At 40.2% G+C, this 21,102-nt stretch overlaps 2 protein-coding genes across 4 annotated transcripts; one reads left to right on the forward strand and one right to left on the reverse strand.

Moving 5' to 3' along the window:
• The first annotated feature begins 559 nt into the window (after positions 1–559).
• On the forward strand, positions 560–15,045 carry LOC113134212 (vasoactive intestinal polypeptide receptor-like). Of its 3 annotated transcripts, XM_026313454.1 has the most exons (14): positions 560–796; positions 2,114–2,207; positions 2,974–3,087; positions 6,882–6,988; positions 7,080–7,177; positions 8,283–8,412; positions 10,166–10,319; positions 10,891–10,951; positions 11,413–11,479; positions 11,570–11,661; positions 11,870–11,999; positions 13,115–13,156; positions 13,303–13,468; positions 13,656–15,045. In XM_026313454.1, coding segments are annotated over exons 1-14 (1,311 nt in total). In that variant the 5' UTR covers positions 560–742; the 3' UTR covers positions 13,658–15,045. The 3 variants fall into 3 exon arrangements, with proteins under 3 accessions (XP_026169239.1, XP_026169237.1, XP_026169240.1); XM_026313452.1 differs by having other exon boundaries at positions 13,303–15,045; XM_026313455.1 differs by lacking the exon at positions 560–796 and adding an exon at positions 1,304–1,379 and having other exon boundaries at positions 13,303–15,045.
• A 45-nt stretch (positions 15,046–15,090) lies between these two features.
• On the reverse strand, positions 15,091–18,870 carry LOC113134211 (kelch-like protein 40a). The gene is made up of 6 exons (XM_026313451.2): positions 17,560–18,870; positions 17,239–17,399; positions 16,523–16,630; positions 16,227–16,412; positions 15,928–16,077; positions 15,091–15,478 (listed from the first exon to the last, which is right to left on the reverse strand). Exons 1-6 carry the CDS (start codon positions 18,685–18,687, stop codon positions 15,367–15,369), a joined length of 1,845 nt encoding a protein of 614 aa, XP_026169236.1. The 5' UTR covers positions 18,688–18,870; the 3' UTR covers positions 15,091–15,366.
• Positions 18,871–21,102: the final 2,232 nt, after the last annotated feature.

The raw sequence follows: 21,102 nt of genomic DNA on the forward strand, positions 1-21,102 counted from the left end.
GTTATCTACAGTTTGTTAGTTTAGTTGATTGGTTTGCAGCCGGGTTGTCTGGTTGTCCAGCTCTCTGCGGAGTCAGAGGAGACAGGGGTCATGCGGTGATTCGTGTGGTAGAAGAGTCTCAATCAAGTCTCTAGTCACTTTTCAAGCAACAATCTTTGTTTTTTGTTAGTTCTTTTATCTTTTTTACCCCGTTTGGACATGGAACACTTACTTGAATGAAGCTTCCTGAGAAATTTGATGAAACGCTAACACCTCAGCATGTAAAGCCCCAACAAAGACACTGCTATTTGTAACAAGTCACAAAGACTGTTAACCACTGGTTTAATCTTTAACACCGTATTATATTTACTATACTTATCTGGGAAGTAATTATAGACGTGCTTATCACTGATAGGTTATACCAAAAGCTACAACGAGCGAGTCGTGCTTTTGTTTGAATTCATGGATACAGTAGTTTCCTTATTTCTTTCTAGCTGCGTGTTTACGCCCTCACCTAGTGACGCTGACAGACAAAGTGTTACAGTTTATTTCTTGGTTGTTCACAGTGGGAGGAGGACGAGCAGGGGGAGGAGGATTTCAGGAGCGGAGGTATTTGCTCTTCTCAGTGCGCAAAGACGCACAGGGTATGCGAGCAGACCAGGAGAGACCTGCGGCGGATAATTATTTATAACCCTTCTTTTTTTTTATTTCTTGTGTCTATTAACCACTTTGAGGAAACACAGCCACCGTAGCGGACATATTGATGGAGGGTTCAAATGGCATTTTCCTCTTTGTCTCGTGTATATTGCTGGAACTCGTAAGTACATTTAAAACTCTTCTCATGACTTGAACCCGAGCTCGTTTTTAAGTATCCATGCAAGGCTGAGCACGAGTCTGTGCAGTCGTCAAGTGTTAGTCGGTGCGCACGCTGGTTCTCCAAAACTAGTCTTGGATACAGGGCGCAGCTATATTGTAGTTCACTCAGTCACTGACCAACGCGTGGGTGGGCAGGGAAGCTGTGGAAAGAAAGCTGACATTAGTTATGATGTAGGATGCAGAAAGGAAATATTTGACTTTAGTTTGGGAAGACTTTCTCCCTCATCCTCATTCAGCGTTTGGGTTGTGGGTCAGACGCCTCAAAACCAGCAGCTGTTTACATCTGGCACTAAACAAAGCAGCGGGGGCAAACAGCTTCTAGGTCTTTCTAATGTCCTCGCTCATCTCTTTTCATAACTAATGTTAAGGTGAATCTAGAGAAGCCATGAGGAGCTGGTTCCCAGCAGGACACCATGGCAACGACCTCCTTTGCCTGCCACTGTACTGTCTGCTCTCCAGTGACCTCATCCACAACTGTCTCCTGCAGACAAAAATGTGTGATTCAACCTGGAAATCAGATGAAGGTCAAATTCCTTAGAATGATGAGCTGACTTTTATATCTGCATTTATACACACTGACGGACTGTTTCAGTGCCTCACTTATAAAAGATAATCAGGGCTTTGACGACAGAGTGTGGGAAGTTATCTCCTGATAGCTGAAGGCTGTGACAACATATTCTCCAGATGTGCACCACAGGGGAAGTGACACAAATCCTGCTGCTCAGCCCAAAAAAGCAAAATAAATGATAACCTAAGCGTCGGTATCACCTTGTATGAGGGAAAGATTGGACTCATGTGGTACTAACAACAATCCTATACTATCAGCCCAATTAATGCCCACAGAGAGGAGACTCATTCAGCTAAGTAACAGCAATAAATCTTGTGCTGCACAGGGCCTGTTTATTCTCTGGTGGTAAATTCTCCTGAATTCAGCTTCCTGTTGAACCAGTTCACGCCTGAAGAATATGTCCATTTTCAGAACATGGAAATCTAGGGAATATGATAGTTGAGTCACAGCCAAAAGATTAATTTTGTGTAGCCTACATGTGTTGAATGAGAGATTAATGGTAGCCCAGGTTAGCTCATGTCAGGAAGACCCCAGTGGAGATGATAGATGTGTTTGCCTTCGTACATGAAGCACATGCAGTACAACTCCTCTGAGTTTGATTGACACACAAACCTTCAGGCCTCACACTGTGTAAAATGTCACCACGGCCCATGAGGTGCATAGAAATCCTATCAAATGTTCTCTTCGCAGGTGTTTTCGGTGCAGAATCAGATGTGTGACATGATGAGTGAGATAGAAAGGGAGAGAGACATGTGCGAGGCTCAGATTGAGAACAAAACAACAGGTATGTAGTATTTCTTGAAAATGCACCTTTATTGCCCCAGCTGTTTATTTTTTATCTTAGTTTGCTTAATCCACAAATGGGTCCTGATAAAGTAACACAGCGAGCTCTGAAGACTCTGAGAACTGTTTAAACTCTGGCTTTATATTACACCTTGCATGTTTGAGCACAGTGATAATAATAACCCTTCATTTACCATTAATGCTATTAAAAACAATTAAGATATCATTGTGCTTTACATCTATTACCTTTTTGTGGAGCTGAAACTTTGTTAGATATTTTACTTGCTGTGGATTTCACCGAAAACAAATGCAGCTCAGTCCAAAGTGACGACATGATGAGCAGTTGTGGGTTTAAAAAGTGCTGTGCCCTGATTCCTGAGACCAGCTGTGCTGTTGAAAGTCACAGCGATGTGTTGAATTTGGTGTTTAACAGGATGAGGATGAGAGCTGTTTTACTGATAGCATGATAGCAGCATGTTAACTCAGGTCAGCCTCTGTGGTGGACCCAGGGGTGTAACGCCGGTTGACCCGAGCTCACATGCTTTGGCTGCCATGGAAACGTCATGGCTCCACCTTCACCTTAATCAGGTTACTGTTTGTCACTGGGATGGATTAATGTCACACCCTAATCTCACAACAGCTTAAAACATTTCTGTTCAAATTCTGCGTTTCATACTGTTTGTCTTTTTATAGTTTTATGGTACTCCCATGTTTGACTAACACAAACAGGCCTTGTTTTGCCACCTTTCTCTCCGTCTCTTGATCAGGTTGCAGTGGGACCTGGGACAAGATCACCTGCTGGCCCAGTGCTAACATTGGAGAGGTGGTTACCATCCCCTGCCCCAAACATCTCTTATACTTATCCACAGATGTCTCTACACGTAAGAATACACAAGCACACATGTAAATACATGTACATGTAAATATGTGTGTGTATGTGTGTGTGTGTGTGTGTGTGAGAAATAATACAAGTGATGGCAGGCAAGAGACTACGTGTGTTTATTGTGCTGCTGAACCTTTGTCGGTATCATCACACTGAGCATCCTAGTGGTTGATGTCATTGTCCCTCATATCTGGTCTCATATGTCACGAACAGCACAGGAAAACCCAGGTCAAAACACATGGCACCGCTGACTCACAGAAGATAAACAACTTTGCATCCCAACACCATCCGCCCATCAGACACGCTCTGTTTATTTGTTCTCTTTAATCTACGAGATGCCTCGCAGGGACGTAGTGCTGATTATGTATGAGGAAAACCACTGTCGGCTGGATTGGTTTCTTTATTGCACGCTTGGTTTCCAGTCTCCTCTGTGTAATTATTCTGTATGAGTTGATGGAGGTGTTTCTTGGTTGCTTTGCTGGCAGAAAGGACTCCTTTGCAATGTCCCTGTAGCAGAGCTGAACCAGAGTGAAGTTATGCAGTGACATCAGCGTAGAAAAAAGCTGGTATGGTTCTTTAAAGGTGCAACTAATCAATTTGTTGTGCACTTCACAGAAAACAGTGGAGCATTTAGCAGCTAAAGTGCCGGATATTTAATTTCTCATGTTTGTAGAGTCCAAAACTGATTTAAAAGAATTACTGAACTGACCATCTGCTGTTACTCCGTATCTGCTGGGTTTGTAAAAAAAGACAACTGATTGCTAACAAGTTTGTAATATCAACTTATTGTCATTATGTTCACAACATATTTCTAGTGGCCCTAAGTGGCCAGGAGTCCGCCATAACGTACATTATTTTTATATTATTGTATTGGCTGTGGTGACTCAGAGAATCAACTCTACTTTTTCCCAAAGCCTTCCAGAGCTTTTTACCTTCTTAGCCTTTTTAGGGCATTTGCTTTACCAGCTCAGTCTCTCACAGCTCTTATGAAACCCCTTTCAGTATGCAGCTAGCTGCTGTTTTCAGCCAAAAAACTCAGATAAACTGAGTATATATCAACTGCCAGAGATAAAGGAATAAAAAAAGTTAAAGGAATTTTGAACTTTTATTTATGAAGTGACCAGAAACAGAGCTCCAAATCAATACTAATGTTGTGCCTGCCCCTGTAATCTATCCAGTATTCACATTCAGGGCATGAGAGGGACTTGAACCACTGATACATCATCAGCATGTGACGGCTCAGTGCAGAGAAGCAGGACTTTCTTGGAAGCTCTAATGTGACCCAGATGGGAATAAATGTGACCTGAGAGATGCGAGCACTCCAGGGAATAGATAAGAAACAGATGATGACTCATCACATCTGTCGGGTTGAAGGTAGAAGAGGCATATTTCACCAACATGTCAAAATATCATGTGCTACAGGCCTGCTCTGCCCTCAGGTCATGTAAGGAAGACTGGATGATGAATTGCCTGGGACGCTGTACATTGTAAATTACTGTTAAAGACAGGTGGATAAACTCTGTCTAACTGTGTTGTTAGTGTGCACTGACCACTAGGCTTGAGTTTGAGGTTATTCATTTATTTTTGGTTTCAGAACCCTGACAGGTTAAAGAAATGCAATTTTCATGAATTTGCCCTTTTTGTGAAAGTATTATTGCCTTAGTTTAGCTTCTTTTCAACTGTTAACCATGGGTAACAGTTATTGCAAAAGTTATTGACACATCCTGAGCCATTCAGTTTATAAGCCTTGCCCACGGAAAAACAAGCATTACAAAACATGGCGTCAGAGGGATTCAGAGGCCAAGCCATAAATTTAGTTGAGATAGAGTTTGCCATTCTCATGAACTCTTTACCTAGTGGCTCTAACACAAACACACAGCCATTCATCAACTCACCGTCTCTGCAGGCTCAGTGTGAAACAGTGCCTGGCTGCCTGTGGTCTCACCTGTGCTACAAGCTGTAATATTCAGCTGAGATGAATCTATTTGTTAATTTTGTCTTCCAAGATTTAATTAGGGAGGATAAAACATTTGATTCTTCAACACTGATGGAAAAGACAAAAAAGCTTCCAAATCATAACGATGATGGGGTGATTAACCCGTTTGAGCTCTCCCTGCTGTCATGCACGAAACTGAAAATCCTTGCGTTCATGTTTTGGGGGATGATGAAAGCATTCTTCTGGCAGTCCCTCAAACAAGCCAAATCCAGTGGTGGCCTGGGCTGAAACAGCAGGGGCTTATCCTTGCCTTTGTGTCTTGTCATGTTGTTTGAGAAGACTAAGCCTCCATCTTCTCTGCAATACGCCACTCAGGTATTTATGAGCTGACCACATTTTAATGCCAAATACCTTCTAAGACTCTGGATCATTTCCCAACTTGGTCTTGATTTGATAGCGGATGTGGAGTGATATGGTTGGGAAATGTGAGGAATGTCCAACATTTAGATTTCTACCGAACCATTCAACGCACAAATTGGTTTGCCGCCAACACACGTAGCTGTCCATTCTTTATTGTCAGGAAAAGAAATGAAGAAATGCTACAAATAAATATTACACAATAACACACTGAACAAAATCACCGAAATGTCAATCTGTGCCGCCTAGATTAGATATGCTTCATGAAGGTTATTAGAAGGGTTTGTAGTCCACTTAATGATTAGTGGCTCAGCTGAACAAATGAGCCATTTATCTACTGTTGTTTGGACAATTTTAACCTTGCTATAAAAATCTGATCCCTGGAGCTCTACATTTGCAACACCTGCGAAATCCTCTGAAATTAGTAAATATAATCCTCAAATTAAATGCATGGGATGCATGTGCATTGGCTCAAGTCAGTTCCCTGAATGCATTATTGTTTTCTGTCATTTTGTGTTTATTGATAGATGTTACACAAGAAACATGGGAGAACATGAAATTCATTGAAAGAGCTTAACTCGTCAGGCAGTCTCAGACCAGAGGTTTATTAATGGTATGCATATTAAGCACTAGGCTACCAGGGAGTCTCAATATAGTTCAATTATTCAAGTGATGCACATTTGCTGAAGTAGCTCTTAAAAATGTACTTTCTTTCATTTCTTTAAAAGCATGGGGCAGAGTAGAAAGAAGAGCGATATTCAGATTTTTATGCTTTTAAGTGTCAGAAATATTAAAATAAGTCTAACATATAAATTCTCCCTTTTTTAAACCGTATCATTGTGCAGCTGTATATAATACAGAAAAAAGAGCAAGACAATACATGAAAATACAAATCCATTTACTTATTTACCTTTTCTCACTCTTTTCTCACTGAACTCCAGTCTACTGTACTACACTAGACTGAGATCGTGTCTCCAGTACTCTATATTATACTCTGCTACGCTCTAATCTAATGTACTTGTTAGAGCTCCAGTCTTCTGTACTTTACAAAACAGTATTGATCCACATTACTTCTGAGCTATACAGAGCTCTACTCCTCTTTACTGAGCACCAGTCTACTGTCAACTCCAGTGTATGCTGCATTGCTATAGTAAGCTCTGTTCCTTTAATCGCCTTTCAAATGAGGAAACCCAATGCATTTTGACCTTTACCCTGTAAAAACATCTTTCTGCTGAAGTGGTGGCCTCCTGCTGTGTGTGCACCCTGTGAGCAATTAAGAACTAGATAGAGGAAAATCCACATGGGAGCCATTCCAGCATTTTACACATATAATTGTTATACAGTATTATGATACTATAGATAGATAGAACTCATTGAAACTACCAGGAGTAATGACTTTTATTCTTGTAAAAGTAAAGCTCAATTTTTCTGCTCCTTAGGTAACTTGTCAAAGACCTGCACCAAGGATGGCTGGACCATAATCAGCATCGAAACCTACATAATAGACTGTGGATACGATCCCAACAACACCATAGATGATAATACGGTGAGCAGAGCTGGTGGTGGGACTTAATTTTTAATGTCAAACTCAGTGCAGATGAGCTGTTTTCACAGTGTAAGTGAATGTGTTTTTGCAGGGAGAATTCTTGGATGCTATCAAAGTGGGTTACACAATTGGTCACAGCATGTCCCTAATTTCTCTGACAGTCGCCATCATCATACTGTGTCTTTTACGGTAAGGACATCCATCAAAATGCTACTAAGTGTCTCTGCATAAAGACAATCAAACACCTTTTTCCATCGTTTACAGCAATAAAGCCATGGTGATCTCTCATTTAGCGCCATATTTCCTGGATTTTATAGAGGTTTTACAGTGTTTTCACACAGTGATGTGCCATATTCTGCAAGATGTCATCCAAAATTTACATTATCTACTGTCACAACATTTCTCAAACAAAGTGGCAAGCAGTTATAAAGTCAGACTACTTAGACAGGCTCTGTTGTTGTATCTTTTTGACCTTCAGAACTGGGGCTGCAGAGAAAAAGTGTGTGTACGTGTTGGCATGACACAGCACTGATCGTTAAAATTAGTTTAAGCGGTTGGTGTGTGGCTTTTAATAAATAACCCACTCTCTCTATGGTTGGGTGCATCTGTGTCTGGCTAAACAACACGGGCCGTGTTTACTCCTTGTTCTTATGAAATGTCATTGGATTGGACTCTGGTTCAGAGACACAGGATGTGAACCGAGTTTTCTGTTTATGCTCAGCTGTGGTCATGTTCCTCAGGCAGCTGGTCATGCTTGTCCTGCTGGGATGGCTCTCCTGATGGGTTTACACAACCCCCCCCCCCAGTCATAAGCTCACTGGGGAGGCATTTGTTTGAAAACACGGGAGAGTAAATGTAAAGAATTTACATTAGCGACATTTTCTATGTCTATGTACACCCCTGATTTGTTCTTGTTTACTTCTGTTCTCAATGCCAAGTCGAAGTTTTTCACATTTGCTTCTGCCTGTTATATAGATGCTACACTGAAAAACCACATCCTTGGAAAGTATAAAGCAGATACAGATAGCTTTCCTTGAAAACTGCAGGGTTCATATGTAGTGTGACATTTAGATAACAGCACAGTACAGTAGATTACAGTATGAGCACAACAGTAAGTGCTTACAATGATCACTGCTCTCAGCTGAAATACACAAGTGTTTGCTGCCATAAATTCAGTCGGGTTTTGTGATTGTGCTGCCATTAACACACACTTTCTTAGACGATTCTCAGGATGGGTCACAAAAACATCTCATCCAAGTTCATCACTTGATTTTTGCTTGATTTCCTTTTTCAGGAAGCTGCACTGCACAAGAAACTACATCCACATGCATCTGTTTGTGTCTTTCATACTAAAAGCCATTGCAATTTTCGTCAAAGACGTGGTTCTGTATCACGTCGGGGAGATGCACAACTGCCAGTCAACGGTGAGTTTGTTGTACATTTTCCTTTCTCTGTGCTCCTGTTTCACTTCAACATGCCAATTTCATTAGTGATGCAGTACAGTTTATTGATTTTCTTCCCTGTATAATCAGAAGTCCTGCATCATATATCAAGTTAACTTGTCCATCTGATGTATGAGCAGCAGCAAGCTGTTATTTTTTGTACTTAGCTGAGACCAACTCCATCTATTTGATTACTCACTCAGACTTTATTGACTTGAATTCTTTGTCTCGGAGTTACCTGACATGGGTTCAAGTGTGTCTGGGTGTAGCTATGTTTGCCAAGACATTTTCCCATTCACCTGTCCAGCAGGATGTTGTGTGAGTTCCTGTTTGCTGAACATTAAGCCTGAATTGCAGACAGCTTTGTCAATAAATCACATTCACAATTTTGGCATTTAGTTTTAATCACTTCATCTCAACAACAAGATCTTAGTGACAGTATCATAAGTGTTAATGTGAGATAATGAGTTAGATAAGTTTCTGGATTTGGTACAATTTCTTATAGTAAGGGTTTTATTTTTGTTTGCTTTATGGAGTAACCAACGTCAGTGATGTTTTCTCAGATCTTGCTCCAGCTGAGTCCACTGCTTATTAGCAGAGAGGATTAGAGCAACAGAATATAAATCTGCTGCTTTCTCTAAGTGCTGACCATTAATGACTGAGTTTAGGGTCCTCTTCCAAACACAGCTGCTAATCATTTCCACTGTTTCTAAACCCCACATTAGAAAAACACTTTTGTAGTCAGCAACATATTAAAGTCAAGCAATGTTATAGAGAGCTGAAATCAAATCAGAAAATCTTCAAAAGCACAGATAAAAATGCGATTTCCTAAATATCCATGCCTGCAATGAAATATTATGTTGTGTAAGGCATGCATTCTTTTTATTTTTTTCAGCATTTAGCTACATTTAATGCACACAATTTTCCATTTAGGAGATGGTTATTTTCAGGTAGCATGGCTCCTGGCAATAAAGTAAAACAGTGTTTAACTTTTTCATTGACTATTATTTTAATTAAAAGTCAGACTATCTCAGCCTGTTGCTTCAATTTGAACAATTATCTATTTTTTATCTTTGGGCAAGTGCAAAACCAAATAACCAAAGTACTAATTTAAGATTAGATGTTATTTCTGAAAAACGAAACAACACAGAAGTAAAACACACCCTGTCTTGATTCATAGCTTTTTTTTTATGGCAGCTAATTTTCTCATTTCTACTTTCCATTACTTTCCATTACGGTTATAATATATTTTATAGTTTGCTCCTACCTGATGGTTATCAGTACAGTGGTCACTGTTTGGGACAGGATACACAGCTTTTCTTGAAGAGATTCAGTAAATGTTACAGAGCAGTGTCATCCCATGATACTGTGAAGAGCTGGAGCTGTAACCATCAATATAAATCCCTAATACACTTTGATTGCAGATTTAATCAGTTGGCACAACCATAAGGTACAACATGTCGAATATATCTAATAGTATTATACTCATATTAACTGTGACGATTACCGTCTCCTCACTGTTGCTTCTAATCAGTGAGTCGCCAAGTCTAATAGAAGCGTTTTTGTATCAGTGAATCATCAATACTACATTCAGAGTAATTTACTAAAAGCAATCTTGTGTAGCTTTTTCCACTAGAAACAAAATTTGTCTTCATTATTTGAATTGTACCAAAATTGCATTTATCCTCATTCCCTGGCAATGAAATAAGCCACTAACACGATGCTTGTTTTGTAGTTGGCCTGCAAGGCAGCGGTGGTCTTCTTCCAGTTCGGGATCATGGCAAGCTACTTCTGGTTGCTGGTGGAAGGCCTCTATCTCCACGCTCTGTTAGCCGTCTCTGTCTTCTCTGAGAGGAAGTACTTCTGGTGGTACATCCTGATTGGCTGGGGTGGGCGCAGGCTCCTATGTTAAATGTTACTGTTGATACATACAGCTCACACAGGCAGACATAATATGTGAATAAAACAAACTCCTTCCTGAGCAGAGACCAGACAATGTACTGTTAATATTATTTCCAAAGAGATGTTTCTTCATGCAGAAAAAAATGGTTTCTTGATCCTAAGATTACTTGACTTTGAAATGCAATTGATGATATTTTAATAATAGTCACACTATAAATAGGCTTGAAATATTGTGTGTGCCAGCAGGAAAATGGAAACAGGCTTGTGCTGTGTCCTACAGAGACTCAGGATAAGAACATTGGCACAGAGCACATATGAGTCCTGTCAAAAATGATAAACATATCTAAATTATTTTAGTTATACAATCTTCCAAAAGATGAACAGCGTCCGCACACACTAAACACAGCACTATCATACTTTCTGAGTTTAGTCACTCACACATGTTGAATATTTGTTGGAACAAGTGGAGATAATTTGTTGGTTTCTGTGCTTTGACATAAAGATTATTTTAATGTAAAATCATTTATAACAAATATTCACTGTGTTTCTTTTTTGCAGGGGCTCCAACCATTTTTATCTCAGCATGGGTGATTACAAAGGCTTATTTAAATGATTCTGGGTGAGTTAATAATTCATTGTAATCATGTAAAGTTGAAAGATTTTTCATTACTGTCAGTGGAACTCAGATTACAGTGGGTTAGTTTCAGGGCTTTCCCCTGGCAGGAAGACATGCTGTAACATACTGCAACTGCACATTTACTCAAACATCAGCGATGTTGTGATGAGTAATAGCTGGTCTCAGTGCAGGTTTGTGGCAAACTATTAATGTGCACCGCACAAAGAAGTGATCTCAGACAAGAGCTGAACAGTTCATGGCCATGCTTCCCTACAAAGCCAAATGTGGTGTAAGAGTAAAATGGAGGCACGGCCACTACACAACACAGTTTGCTCAGTTGCCTCAGAACGTCAGAGCTTCATCTCAACATCTCTGTTTCTGTATTTCATGCTCTCAGTGTTTTTATAGTTCAGTTTAGGAGTTTGTTTCATCATGTTTTCTTTTTATATTTATATTTCTGGCAGGTGCTGGGATATAATTGATGAGAGCTCATGGTGGATCATCAAAATACCTATTTTAGTCACCATACTTGTGAGTCATGATGCCTCTTCAACAGTAGCATGTCTTACATAGATCTGCATAATGCAATCAGCATTAAGCACCCTGTTCATCACTCGACAGGTGAACTTCGTCCTCTTCATCTGTATAATCCGGATTCTACGACAGAAGATGAATTGTCCTGACATCGGAAGAAAAGAATCCAATCAGTACTCGTACGTGTTTAGTGCGAAATGTAAAGATCTCTGTCACAGCATGGGTCGCAGTTATTTCTGATCAAGTGGAATAGATTATTTTCCCACCATTATATTGTTGATGGTGACTAATAATAACTCTTATATAGTGGCAAGTATAACTTTGAATCTAGCTTTAGAGGGATTTAGAGTGAACACTTCTCACTTTTTCATTTTTCTACTTTGGTAGGAGACTGGCAAAATCTACGTTGTTGCTGATACCTCTCTTTGGAATAAACTACACCATTTTTGCCTTCATCCCTGACAACATCCATGCACATGTCAGGATGGTATTTGATCTCATTCTGGGGTCATTTCAGGTAAAGTCACCTAACAGTACACAGTACCGTGCAAAAGGTTTCAGGCACTAAAACTATACAGGGACTGCTTTTAATATAAATTACATACATATTTTTCAGTTAACTTCATCCAAAATGCAGTAAAGGGACCAAAACCTGAATCTCATCAGTATCTGCAGCACTTCCCTTTGCCACTAAACCAGCAGCAGTTCTCTCTGGTTTGACCTATAAACAGTTTCTCCTGGTACTTTGCAGCACCTTGGAGAAGCTGCTGCAGGTCTTCTGTAGATTCAGGCTGTCCCAGTGTTTCTGTCTCTTCTTGTGGTGCCAGACTGGGTCCACACTGCTGAGATCAGAGCTCTGTGGGGGTCAGACCATCTGCTGCATCTGTTGGTCTGAAAACAGTATTTCATGGACTCTAGTGGGTTTATTATGGACTTCATGTCCTGAACAATGAACCTGGGCTCGATCTGGCACCTGACAGTGTTGTGTGATATCCAAAACATCTAAAGTGCCTAAAACCTCTGCACAGTATAGTATGAGACCGCCAGTTGGTAATATTACAGTTTTCCAAACGTCAGACAAAAGCAGTACTACCTCCCCATAAATTAAGGGCTCTGATATACTTAACGCTTCTTGCGATATCTGCAGAATTGTGGTTGTGTGTTTTTGGCTTAGTTCGTAGCAGACGGTATGAACCACCCGATAGAAATCAAGAGTGAAAGTACTATGATTTGGTTTTGTTACACGTAAACAGCCTGGTAACATGAAGACAGTGTGTTTGATTAAGGAATAATTGGTTTGTAAAGATGTTTAAAGTTGTGTGCTTGAAAAAAAAAAATGAGGTTGTTGATTCAGTCAGCATTAAACTAAATGTAAAGTGCAATGATGAAAACCCAGCACTGTAAACTATTCTTAATTTTAAAAAGTTTTAGCTCTAAATATGTCCTGGGAAAATTTCCCAGAGATTTAAATGATGAACCTCCTGTCTGAGCCTACAGTTGGTCATAATCTCACTGTCATTATTCATGCACAAATATGTTAAGTGTTCCCCCAGCTGTTCTGTCACACTGATGCGTCTTTTCAACAACAGCTCTTATTGGGTGTTCCAGTTTATCTACTTCTCTCTTCAACAGGGTTTCGTTGTTGCAGTTTTATATTGCTTTCTGAATGGCGAGGTGAGTAATTTCAAACAAAAAACAGCTCTTAAAGATGTTTACTGTCCTTTTATGTCACTAAATCTCATTTTACATCTTCTTGTGTGTCATACCCTTTTAACGCCCCGCCTCGATCCTGTTTGCCTATCTCCTCGTCTCTCATGCAGGTGCAGTCGGAAATTAAACGCAAGTGGCGCAGATGGATGCTGCAGAGATTCCTGGTTGCTGACACAAAGTATCATCAGCCCTCAACTGGCAGCAACGGCAACAACTTCAGCACCCAGATCACCATGCTCACCAAATGCAGCCCTGCAACGCAACGGGCATCAGCATGTCAGGAGCACCTCTCTGTCATTTAGATCCCATCTATCTGTTTTTAACGTTATATATTGAATGTGTGGCTCACGTGCATTGCAGTGCAGTTGATAGTGGTTATTGAATTTAAGAGGTTAAAAAAATGTGCCTACATGAAAAAATAATAATGAATCAACACTAAAAATGAACATTTCTATTTTCACAGGAAAGTGTTGAGTTTAGGAAGCTTTGATCGGGCGTGTGCTTCCATTGCACAGGAGGATATCTGATTTACTGGCAGGTAACTGACATCAACATAAAGGCCGGTGTCACAATGATGTACAGACAAACAGATTAGTTTGTGCTACAGTATCACGTTTTTCTGAGGTCACATGTTTTGCTAATGAGTTAACCTTAATTTTGCTGAAAATCAACTGTAAGAATAAGATTTTTGTAGCTCCCTGAATGCAGCAGGGAAAAGATCTTCATGATCATTACATGAAGTAAAAGGAAATTGAACTCTTTTCCAGCATTTTTCCAGCTTGTGTTAAACAACAGAGGGATAGAGCCAGAAATGTGTTGCGTCCAATAGGAAACATGACGTTTATGAAAAGGGTGTGTTACACAATAGGACTCCTAGGACGTAACCTAATGTCCATGTTGCTTAACGCCGTTCATGACAGTATGAGATTGTCATGAAGAGGAGCAATCTGTATCATGACCAACATCCTGGACAGTCCTATCCTGTCTATGACAGTTTTATAGGAGACATACACTCTGCTGAATTACTGCCAGATAACATGCCAAAAGGAGAGACTAAACATCCAGCCTGTGAAATGTATCTCAGATTACAAATGCTTTTAGTTTTAGTGAACTTTTTACTGTTTCTGTGACTAACAGACCAGATGTTTCCATTATTAGACAAAAACACATTATAAATAAAATTTGTGGAAACAACAACCTCCATGAACTAGATTGCATGGACAATTTCTTCCATTATCTGTTATTTCCTATTCTGTTCTATGTTATACTGAGAGTTTAGGGCATTGGTTTGTCCACCACTTTGGCCCAGACTGAACTATCCCAACAACTATCCATGAAATCACACTGACACTTTCTACATGCATTTCCCTCTTGCACCATGGTGACGTTCTTATTTGTGGTTTTGAGTGAAAACCACAGCTATCAACAGCTTTCACTTCATTCATGCAGTGGTAGTGCTACATTTCACCTGGGAGTCAAGTTGGCAGTCAGCGTTGACTTTCGTTCCCCCTCTTGTTCTTGTTGTACCAATGAATGTAAAACTGAAACACTCAAACTAACTCAAAGTACCTCAGACTGAATATCATTCACAGCTACTGTATATAATGTGAAACTGTAAATATGGATGAATACTTGGTTTCTGGTGTGTTTTATGGTGATGAGTTCTCAGGTGTCAACTGGAAATTGACGTTTACATTTAAAACTGTACAGTCCATTCCTCCTTCATGCTATTTGCATAATGTCAGTGAAGTTGGTGGAGTGCCTCTTATTTGGTATGAATATTGTGTCCTGTATATGTGTATGTGGAATCAGCTGTAAAGATATGTCAGATGAATAAACCTATTTGCACTCTTTGCTGGCCTTTTGGGTTATTCCTTGAGAAAGTTGTCAGAGAGCAGCACAATCAAACATTATCTTTAATTCTCTTGAAATGAAGCAAACAGGTAATAAAGAAAAGTTGTGAAATAACAACAACAGAAAAAAAAACGGACATACAAATCAACATTTTAGCTTGTTAGAAAAGAAATCTGGTGCAATATTCTAACATGTCTTCCTCCTTCTGAACAGGCAACTGTCTCCCCCTGCTGTAAAGCATGAGATTGAGTATTTGATGCTGATTCCATGACACCTTTTATCTTCGGAGACCAAACTCAGTTATTACTCTGAATACTCAGTTATAACTTGGTGAGACGCAGAGTGTTTAGACGCACTGGAAGAACAGTGGAGCCCTCTGCATAGCAAATCTCTCGCAAAATCCCATTCCAGCACTTCTCGGACTCATCGTATCTGTGGCAAAGATAAATATGTGTTTGGTGACTGATATATATGAAGGGAATGTTTTTGTCATTGCTCCATTAATAAAAGTTTAATCAAAAATATTTTTCTTAAACTAGTGTGATGTCATCTTGTACTATAGTAACACTGTACTTTAAGGCCTCATATTGAGCGTTTCTAAGTAACAATTATGTAAAAAAATAAATAGAGTATTTATTACACACTGAACTGTGTATATCCAGATGTGTTGTGTGTGTTTATCTGTTATCCAGATGTGTTTGTTTATAAGTGACAAGTGGTGTATAAAGAGATAATATCAATATAGTAAAACAGTTTTAATGTGAAAGAAGTCAAACAGACCAAGTTATAATTGTTAAAGTGTCTGCTTGAAACCGTTACAGAATGTTTGTAAATTGCTTAGAAATGGTACTGAAACTTGTGTTGCTATAGTGGGCTCTCACCTCCACATGTCAGTCATCTCTGTTGGGACGGGCTCATCATTGGTGTCACTGGGCATCATGGCATAGCCGCCCACTGCGTAAAGAAAGCCTCCCATTGAGAACAAACTGAGGGAGCTGCGCTCCTGAGGAAACTCTGTGAACTCAGACCACCTGGAGCAACAAAACAACCACACACAGAGGGAAGTGTTGATGTGTTCAGTAAATTGCCATATTACTGCATGACATCCTTAGCAGTATGAGAGCTATTTTTCTCATGAGATAAATCAGGTCATATAAATAACAAACAATAGATGTCTCACTTGTTGGTGGCAATGTCATAGACCTCTGCTGAGCTGGTGAGGCCTGCATCTGTGACCCCTGTCACCACGAAGATCTGGTCTTTGTGGACAGTGATGCCAAACAGGGAGCGAGCTGTCTTCAAAGGAGCCAGGTCCTTCCACTCAAACTTAGTGGGGTTGTAGACACAGACTCTTCTCATACATTTCCTTCATAAAACAGTTAATATGATGATAAAGGACTCCCCATTGATATATGATTTAAGCACATCTTATACTTTTTTTTACATTTCAAATTACAGAACCTAAATGCCACATACTTGCTCTCAGACTTTCCTCCAATAACGTAGACAAGCCCTTTGTGTGATACAGTTCCATGGGCGTACACTAGGTAGGACAGAGGGTCTGATTCCCCCCATTTGAATGACCTGTGGATAAAAAAGTACAAAATGTAACGAAGTGACTTAACTCTATTGATGGTGGAGATTTAAGAGTCTCACGCAATAACCATTTTGATAAAAATGAGAGAAAATTAGAAATTCAAGAATCCATGTCTCTAAAATTAGTGATTTGGAATTTTTCAGTTGAATAATTGACTATTTCTCCATGAGGGGAGGATTTTTAAAAACGTTTTAAAGCTAAATAAACTATTTAATGCCAAAGAAGCCAAAGCTTGAAAACAGACACAAAACTGAAAAAAAAAATGTGTAGCATAAAATGTGGAGACATGCAGTTTTCACAGTAAATCCACGAAACACTTGTCTTGTGTGTCTTGTGTTGCATGTTATATCAATCACTATTGCATGAATATGTGTAATGCCTTTAATATGATTATGAGACTGATGGTTTTACACTGTATTTCAGTGAATAGGCATTATTAATCATTTGAATATACTGAGAGCAGATTCGATTAGTTATCAGTGCAATGTATTACTAAGACAGTTGTACTCTTGCAATAGCTGAGAGTGCTTTCAATTAGATTATGGATGCAGCTTTGGACTATCACTAATATTTTAAATTCGGTGCCTGTACTTACTGTCTGTCGTAGATCATGACCGAGTCCAGGACATGCTCGCCTTCCTTCAGTTCCTTTCCCCCCACAACAAAGATGGAGTTCTCAACCTCTGCCAGCCCAAACAAACAGCGAGGGTTTGGTTGTGACGGCATCCCTAACCATTCAGAACTCACCGGGTCAAACTGGGAAGAAAGAAAATCATATGTAAGTATTAAAATGCACAAAAAATATCATGATTTAATTTAAATAGGTGTTTAAGGAATTATAAGAGAAATTACAAGAAACATACTTTGTTTTCAGGTTACAAAGAGATACGGACGATTTTCATGATTGATACACTACCTGTAAGAAGTAAGAACTGAATGGTTCATCTTTGTCCTCCTCGTTGTAGAGGAGCCCTCCAACAACAAACACCTGGTTCTCCTTGGTCACCAAGCTGCAGTGGTTCTTGGGAATTTCTGTGGACTCTGACACCACAAAGCATTCATTTCCCACTGGGTCGTAGGCCACGGTCCCTGTGTTGTTAATGAGAAGTATCAGGTCTATCTCAAACATGCCAAAGCGAGGGTTGTCGTTGAGTATACCAGGTAAGTACTCTTCCTCCTCCTCACTGTCTTCCTCCTCTTCACTCCCTTCTCCCTTCTTTGCCCCATCTCTGCTTGGCTTCATGGGCTTTGGGAGATGCCCTCTGTGAGCATCCTTGATGAGCTCCAACTCCTTCTTGATCTCCTGGCTGAACTGAATGTACTTGTGGCGCTCCACTTTTTCTTTGAAGTAATCCAAAGGTATAAGTCTAAAACGGATGCAGTGCAACAGTTCTGGCAGGTCCTTAAGCCGATTTGACTCATCGTGTCTGACCCAGTCCATCAGGGATTCAAACACCAGCTCCTCTCGCTCTACATTGAGGGCATCTGAGGTGAGGATGATGGACAGCTCTCTTGGGCCGAGCTGCAGGAAGTCGTGGTCCCTGATTACAACCTGGTAGCGTTCACAGATGAAATCTCTAGCAGCCAGTGTCAGCCTGGGACAATCCAGCACCTGCCCCAGTCTGAAGATGGCCAAGCAGTTTCCCAGCACTAGTTTCTCTTTGAGGTAGGACACACATACAGAGAAAATGGAGGGGATCTGGTACATGTTCGCAACCATAAAGATGTCCTGGACATTCTGTTCTGTCAGATTAATGTCAGAGGTGTATAAGTACCGCAGGATCATCCCCATAACACCCGGCTCCACATCTTTGAGAACAATCTCACGCTTCTTGCTCTCCTCCAGGTCTGACAGGAACATGGCCTTGAAGAAGGGGCTGCTGGCTGCCAAAACCAAGCGATGGCAGGGAAACTTCTTGTTCTGGATTTTGAGAACACAGTCTACAAACTTGTCATTGTCCAAGAGGTCACACAGTCCATCCTGAAGCAGGGTCTGTTGGTACATCCGAGGCTGCTCCAGCGGGTCTATAGTCACCGCAGCCATTTTGTTCTGGGTCCTGGGTGTGTTTCGTGGGCACCCGGCTTACTCTCTACAACAGAGCAGGACTGGAAGTGTCCACAGTGTTGCTCAGATTGCTGTGGATAGTCCTCACAGATTGGTTGACTGGTGGTTGCAGCTGCCTGTGACTGTCAGTCAATCTGTAAGTCACAAGTATTTATAGACAGGGTCCTCACAAAGCTGAGGAATCCATTTTGGTGGCTAGGAAACAGGACCTAGCCACTCCTTCACTACACACTCCCCCACAAACAGCTGAATGACTAAGCATGGGAGTGATGCCATGTTAACCACAACAGAACAACTTATCAGGTACCCTAAATAGATCTGATTACTCACACACCTACGTCAAGTTGATGTTTTCCACAGTATGTAAGCAAATACTGGCCTCAGTAGTACCTCCATGTGTGGAAATCAGTGGGGGGTATAGTTCATGTATACATGCAAAAGTGGTTTCTGGAAGACATAATGACATAACATCAATAAACCTCCTGTCACACTAGAAAAGCTCAAGTTTTACAAAGGTAGGAAGCAACATTTAAACATATTGTTTATTCAGGGGAACAGTATTCACTCAGACTACAAATAGAAACAGTGACACACCTTGCTATATATATATATATATATATATATATATAGACCACATCACAAGTGCTCCTAATTTGTAATCAGCAGAGTACACACACTACACCTGGTATAATTAGTGTCCCTTCTATATCAGGTAAAACAAATTTCAAAATGACCAAAAATAAAGGAACAAAATTTAAAGGCAACAAAGTTTTAAAAAATTACAAAAGCATTTAAAATTTTATCGTTCGTTAAAGAAATCAGCCCTGACTCACACGCTGTGTCATCAATAGTCAAAATGTGACTAAGACACTAAAAGCATCTGATGGGGCAGTCAGTTATATAGTTTACACTAATAGATCCTTAGATATGTGCTGACTAAAAAACAAACTATGGCTCCTACTGGCTAAACGTCACAGATGTTTCAAAACAAACAACAGATGTTAAACAGAGAGAAACAGTTTGTGTCACATTCTATTGATTTTTTCTCAATTCTTGTGTTTGGACTTTTATTTTGTTACTATTTCCTGCATCCCTCTCCTACACCTGGGTCCAGACCTATTTCTATTTTTCTTCAGCAGTGCTTTGTACCACAAACTTTGTCATTCATCTGAAATGGACATGAAAGCCAAACTGCTCAGCTGAGTTGAAGGACTGAATGTAAACAAATAGTGTAAAATTAAATCTACTTTCATAAATACATTTACAGGGGATGTTGTTAAACTGCTTTAAAATGGTTTTCATATTTGTCTGACAGATCCTTTACTGTTTCAGTTCATGAGGAGTTCCTCAAGGTCCTACTCAGTCCAGTTTTGTACACATGATTTATGTGATTTACATATTGGGTCATATTATCCAACAACACATGCTGTCTTTTTTCCTTTTGAGAATTTGCACTTTTCTTTACAGCATTGTTTGTGTCTTATTTTGGATCTGTTGAAGTAAGAGTAATAGCAGGAACAATGTGAAATGTTTTGATTAGTTAGTAACACCTGTGTCAGCTAATTTGTCTTTAACATAAAATAGACCTTTTACAAAAGGCATTTTGACCTGTCATATAATAAATTCTTCTCAGTTTCTTAGTATAATATATTGCTCCAGAAACTAAAGGAACACTTAAACAAACCAAACAATTCTGGTGTTCCTTTGTGAACGCCAATCGAGCTGCATGGTGCTGGGCTGTGAGGGCAGGTTACATTAGGACGCCAGGCCCTCATGTTTCCATCATGAAGTGTATTTCTGACAGTTTAGTTAGAAACATACATAGTACATAGTAGCCTGCTGGAGACAATATCCTCCTTGTACGAAGGAGCAGATACCGGTCAGGCTTCTGGGTTGTTGCCTGTGGGATGGGAGTGGTGGTTGTGTGGCTTGAGGTGGTTGCATCAGGTGTGTGTGTATTTGCTTCGGTGAGAGTGTGGGTGTGTGATTGTCACAGCTGGGACTAATCATTTAATTAGTGTCTGTCTGTCTGTTTATGTGGTGGAAAGCAAGGGCAAGGCCTCCTCTGCTAAACAGCCACACCTCATCAGAGCTCAGGGAGACGCACATGGCCTAAAGCACTGTGTGATGGTTCTGAAAGGCAGCAGGAAGACAGCTGGCTGAGGTACAATATAATGAAAGAGCTGAGCAGTGACAAGGAAGTTCCTGAGTCTAAGACCTGAGAACTAAGAGACTATTGCTCTGAGAAAATCAAATAAAGGACTAATGAACTTTGTTAATCATGTCAGTGTATGTGTCAGGCTGACTAGATGATCCCACAGATCCAGCTGTCCTGATGAAACGGACAGTTATCGCTTCCACACTCTTGAGACCATGGGAGACACAGCAAACCTT

The sequence above is a fragment of the Mastacembelus armatus genome, chromosome 17 (assembly GCF_900324485.2).
Source record: "Mastacembelus armatus chromosome 17, fMasArm1.2, whole genome shotgun sequence".
NCBI classification, from domain to species: Eukaryota; Metazoa; Chordata; class Actinopteri; order Synbranchiformes; family Mastacembelidae; genus Mastacembelus; species Mastacembelus armatus.

Bases quoted from the DNA above. Each gene is read 5' to 3' on its own strand.
- LOC113134212 (XM_026313452.1), top strand. From the start codon at position 743: ATGGAGGGTTCAAATGGCATTTTCCTCTTTGTCTCGTGTATATTGCTG. The intron at 6,989-7,079 runs GTGAGCAGAGCT...GTGTTTTTGCAG, and splicing joins ACACCATAGATGATAATACG to GGAGAATTCTTGGATGCTAT. The intron at 11,662-11,869 runs GTACGTGTTTAG...CTACTTTGGTAG, and splicing joins AAAGAATCCAATCAGTACTC to GAGACTGGCAAAATCTACGT.
- LOC113134211 (XM_026313451.2), bottom strand. From the start codon at position 18,687: ATGGCTGCGGTGACTATAGACCCGCTGGAGCAGCCTCGGATGTACCAA. The intron at 16,078-16,226 runs GTGAGACATCTA...TTGTTGCTCCAG, and splicing joins TATGACATTGCCACCAACAA to GTGGTCTGAGTTCACAGAGT. The intron at 15,479-15,927 runs GTGAGAGCCCAC...TCTTTGCCACAG, and splicing joins GAGATGACTGACATGTGGAG to ATACGATGAGTCCGAGAAGT.